General features: G+C 41.4%; 1 protein-coding gene across 2 annotated transcripts; it reads right to left on the bottom strand.

Annotated features, from left to right (window-relative positions):
• Nucleotides 1-2030, bottom strand: LOC111251948 (carboxypeptidase B-like). Of its 2 annotated transcripts, XM_086990284.1 has the most exons (3): nt 1466-2030; nt 1262-1327; nt 1-1132 (listed from the first exon to the last, which is right to left on the bottom strand). In XM_086990284.1, the coding sequence occupies exons 1-3, from the start codon at nt 2028-2030 to the stop codon at nt 426-428; spliced, it is 1338 nt and encodes a 445-aa protein (XP_086846410.1). In that variant the 3' UTR covers nt 1-425. The 2 variants fall into 2 exon arrangements, with proteins under 2 accessions (XP_086846410.1, XP_022664856.1); XM_022809121.2 differs by having other exon boundaries at nt 1-1327.
• Between the last annotated feature and the right edge of the window lie 895 nt (nt 2031-2925).

The following is a 2925-nucleotide window of genomic DNA, read 5'->3' as shown; positions in this document are numbered from 1 at the left end:
GTAATAGAACTCGCCCAAAGTTGGCTTGATTATTATTTACGTGTCTTAACATGTTGTTCTGTATTCATACTGCGTTCTATGGGCCCTACTAACCTACCAAGTAAGCATGGCATAACGTTTGTGCAAGCGCTTCGCGCAGGTATATGCCTTTTTGTTTTGCGTCGACGTTAACAAACCACAATGCCATATATTGTAGCTGATAATCTTGGTTGAACTTTTAAATAATTTACAGCATCTACGGTGAATCGCGCGTAATAGTCTTGGGACTGTAAATTTTAGGTATATATATATATATTCTAGCTCTGTTTCGTTTTTGTAAAAATGTTGTTTATGTCGACAATAAATAACAAACCTCTGTGGACTACTTCGAGTCGTCAATAGTGCGACAGGAATTTGTTTTAAAATAAATACAATTTCATATTTACTTAGCTCCACTGAGGCGGCCATTTTAGTGTAGTAAGTGTTTGGGGGATTTGGTTGGCACCTCCCTGACCATTTCCTTTTGCCATCTGACCTGCAGGTAGCACGGGCCGACCAGTTTCCTTGCGAGCCATCTCGTCAACCATAGCGATTACAGCGCTGTAGCACTCCTCACTTGTTAGTGCGATCTGACTAGCGGGCAGCATGAAACCGAATCGTCCTTTATCCCGAAGTTCGATTGCATATGCATACTTTATACCACCGCTTTCATGAGCCCAATCGGCGGCCCCTCCCGCAGCAGCCAACAATAACTGTTGAATGGTGCCAACTTCGTAATGCACACCAGAAAAGGCGCTGATCGCTCTTTGCCCTGCTCGGGCTATCTGAAGTTGATCGTTGTAGAAACGTGATTGGATGCGAGGCCCACTACCGTATGGAAGCATTATTAGCTGGCCGTACGAGTGCAACGTAAAGAACATCTTGACCTGTTTATCTAGGGATTGAATTCCATTTCTAATGGCTTGTGACTCAAGTTCGGAGAAGGCTTGTGGTCCACGATAGGAGTCCGAGCAGACGTCGCCATTGCTACCAGTACCAGCAAAATCGTAACCGAAATTACGGTTTGGGTCTACGCCCTGGCAGCTGTATCCCTGAAAGCGTACGCGATTCTTCCGCCACATCCTATCACCGCTCCATGTTCTCGCATAACCGTCTGCATTTAGTAACGGATAGATATGAAAATCATATAAAGAAACCAAAGCACGAGCTGTGGGGTCTGATTTTGCACCAGTTACGAGTTTGTTAATTATGTAGAGGCTTGTAGCCGGTGATATCCACTCACGTGCATGTATTCCGGAATCAATCCAGATCACAGGCTTGTCCTTCCCCCCAGAACTGATCTTCAGACCTGTTAGAAAAAAAAGTGCAACCTATACTTTAATTTTCGTTTGTCTGAGAAAAATACTGCAACTTCTTTTACGAAACGAATGTTGATAATAACGATACAATGTACGATGCATATATCATCTATATTTATTTTATTCACCTTTAATCTGTCGCCCCTCGTACGTGGATCCGATGTTACTGACCTGCGCGACGTCCGAGTATCTGTTAGCTATGGCATCAATATAGGCTGAAATTTCATCGTACGAATGGTACTGATTTAGATTAAATCGGGAAGGGTCACTTCCTAAAAGAAACAGATTTTGTTGAGGGTTTTCGATTTTCTCGTGATCTATCCACGCTTGAAGATTTTTGGATGCGACGGTATACGCCACTTTATGTTTTTTCAAAATTTCCTTCACTGGGTCAGTAAACTCCGGCGGCACACGAATGGACACGTTTCTCATCACAAACACTGGGTTCCAAAAATCTAACGAAGAGAATTGCTCTTTCAGGTGTTCTAGACCCTCTTTTTGATGCTCACTTTCTATTCTCGCCACGAACAGATGATGGTTAGTATAATTTTTTCTTTGGTCGCCATCACCTGCGTAGCCGATACTAGCTTCATCATACGGAACAACTTTAGGGATACTGTCAATACGCACTGCTCCCATTTGCATAATAGCCAAACGGCAGGCTACAAATGTAAGTGCAAGTCTAACGGACATTTTCTGTATTTTAGCTACAAATTCACTCAGTGCACTGGTGCAAGATGGCAGCGTGTCTTTATATACCCCGTTTAACTGACAGACGGATTATCATATCGTACACTCACCTTCGGAGAGGCAAGCTACATAGCGCCGGGGGATCGAGCCCTTTTCCTGTTTACTTCCCGATGGCCTGAACCGCGTTTGTTATCTTCTGAAGATTTCCTGAATAGATAATGCAGCGATGACGGGAAAACTACGGTATAGCGTCGCCAAATATAACGATATAATATTCACTATCACAATGTTATATGGAAAGTAAGCCCATATAACAATTGGAGCGTATGTATATATAGCGCTAGACTAGATATATATATATATATATATATATATGTTAACTCCGTATTTACGGGTACTCAGTGTATGCACGGCTTTTGAATGTTAGCGTTTTTTTTGGTCGTTTGAAACCACGAAATTTAATATATTTGCTCATTAAGTACATAATTTTAGGATGAAAACGTTTGTACGGTGCGATACTGTAACGTAGACGGTATCAATATACTGTGTACCTAACGCAAGACCATTTGATAGTTATCTTGAATTGGTTCAAGATCCTTAAGAAGGATGCCGCCGGAGCGTCGCGCAGTTCATCTATGTAGAAACATAAAGCATCTACTGCTACGTAAGTGAATAGTTTCTCGATCTATTTAGAGATGTGCCAAATAGATACTAAACGGATTGTACGTTTGGTAAAAAAAAATTATCGGATAATATATAGTAAACGAGCAACGGTGAACATCCTAAGCTCCGTTTTTCTTAAGAACCTAAAAATATAACCGTTTTATTTAATCAATTTTTATTGAGAAAATCGACACCATTTCTTTTGGCTTGTGCTAGCTTCCGGTAAATGTGGTAG

The sequence above is a fragment of the Varroa destructor genome, unplaced genomic scaffold, assembly GCF_002443255.2.
Source record: "Varroa destructor unplaced genomic scaffold, Vdes_3.0 BEIS01000005.1, whole genome shotgun sequence".
NCBI lineage: Eukaryota > Metazoa > Arthropoda > Arachnida > Mesostigmata > Varroidae > Varroa > Varroa destructor.
Note: the sequence above shows the minus strand (reverse complement) of the source record. Positions and strands in the feature narration are given on the sequence as shown.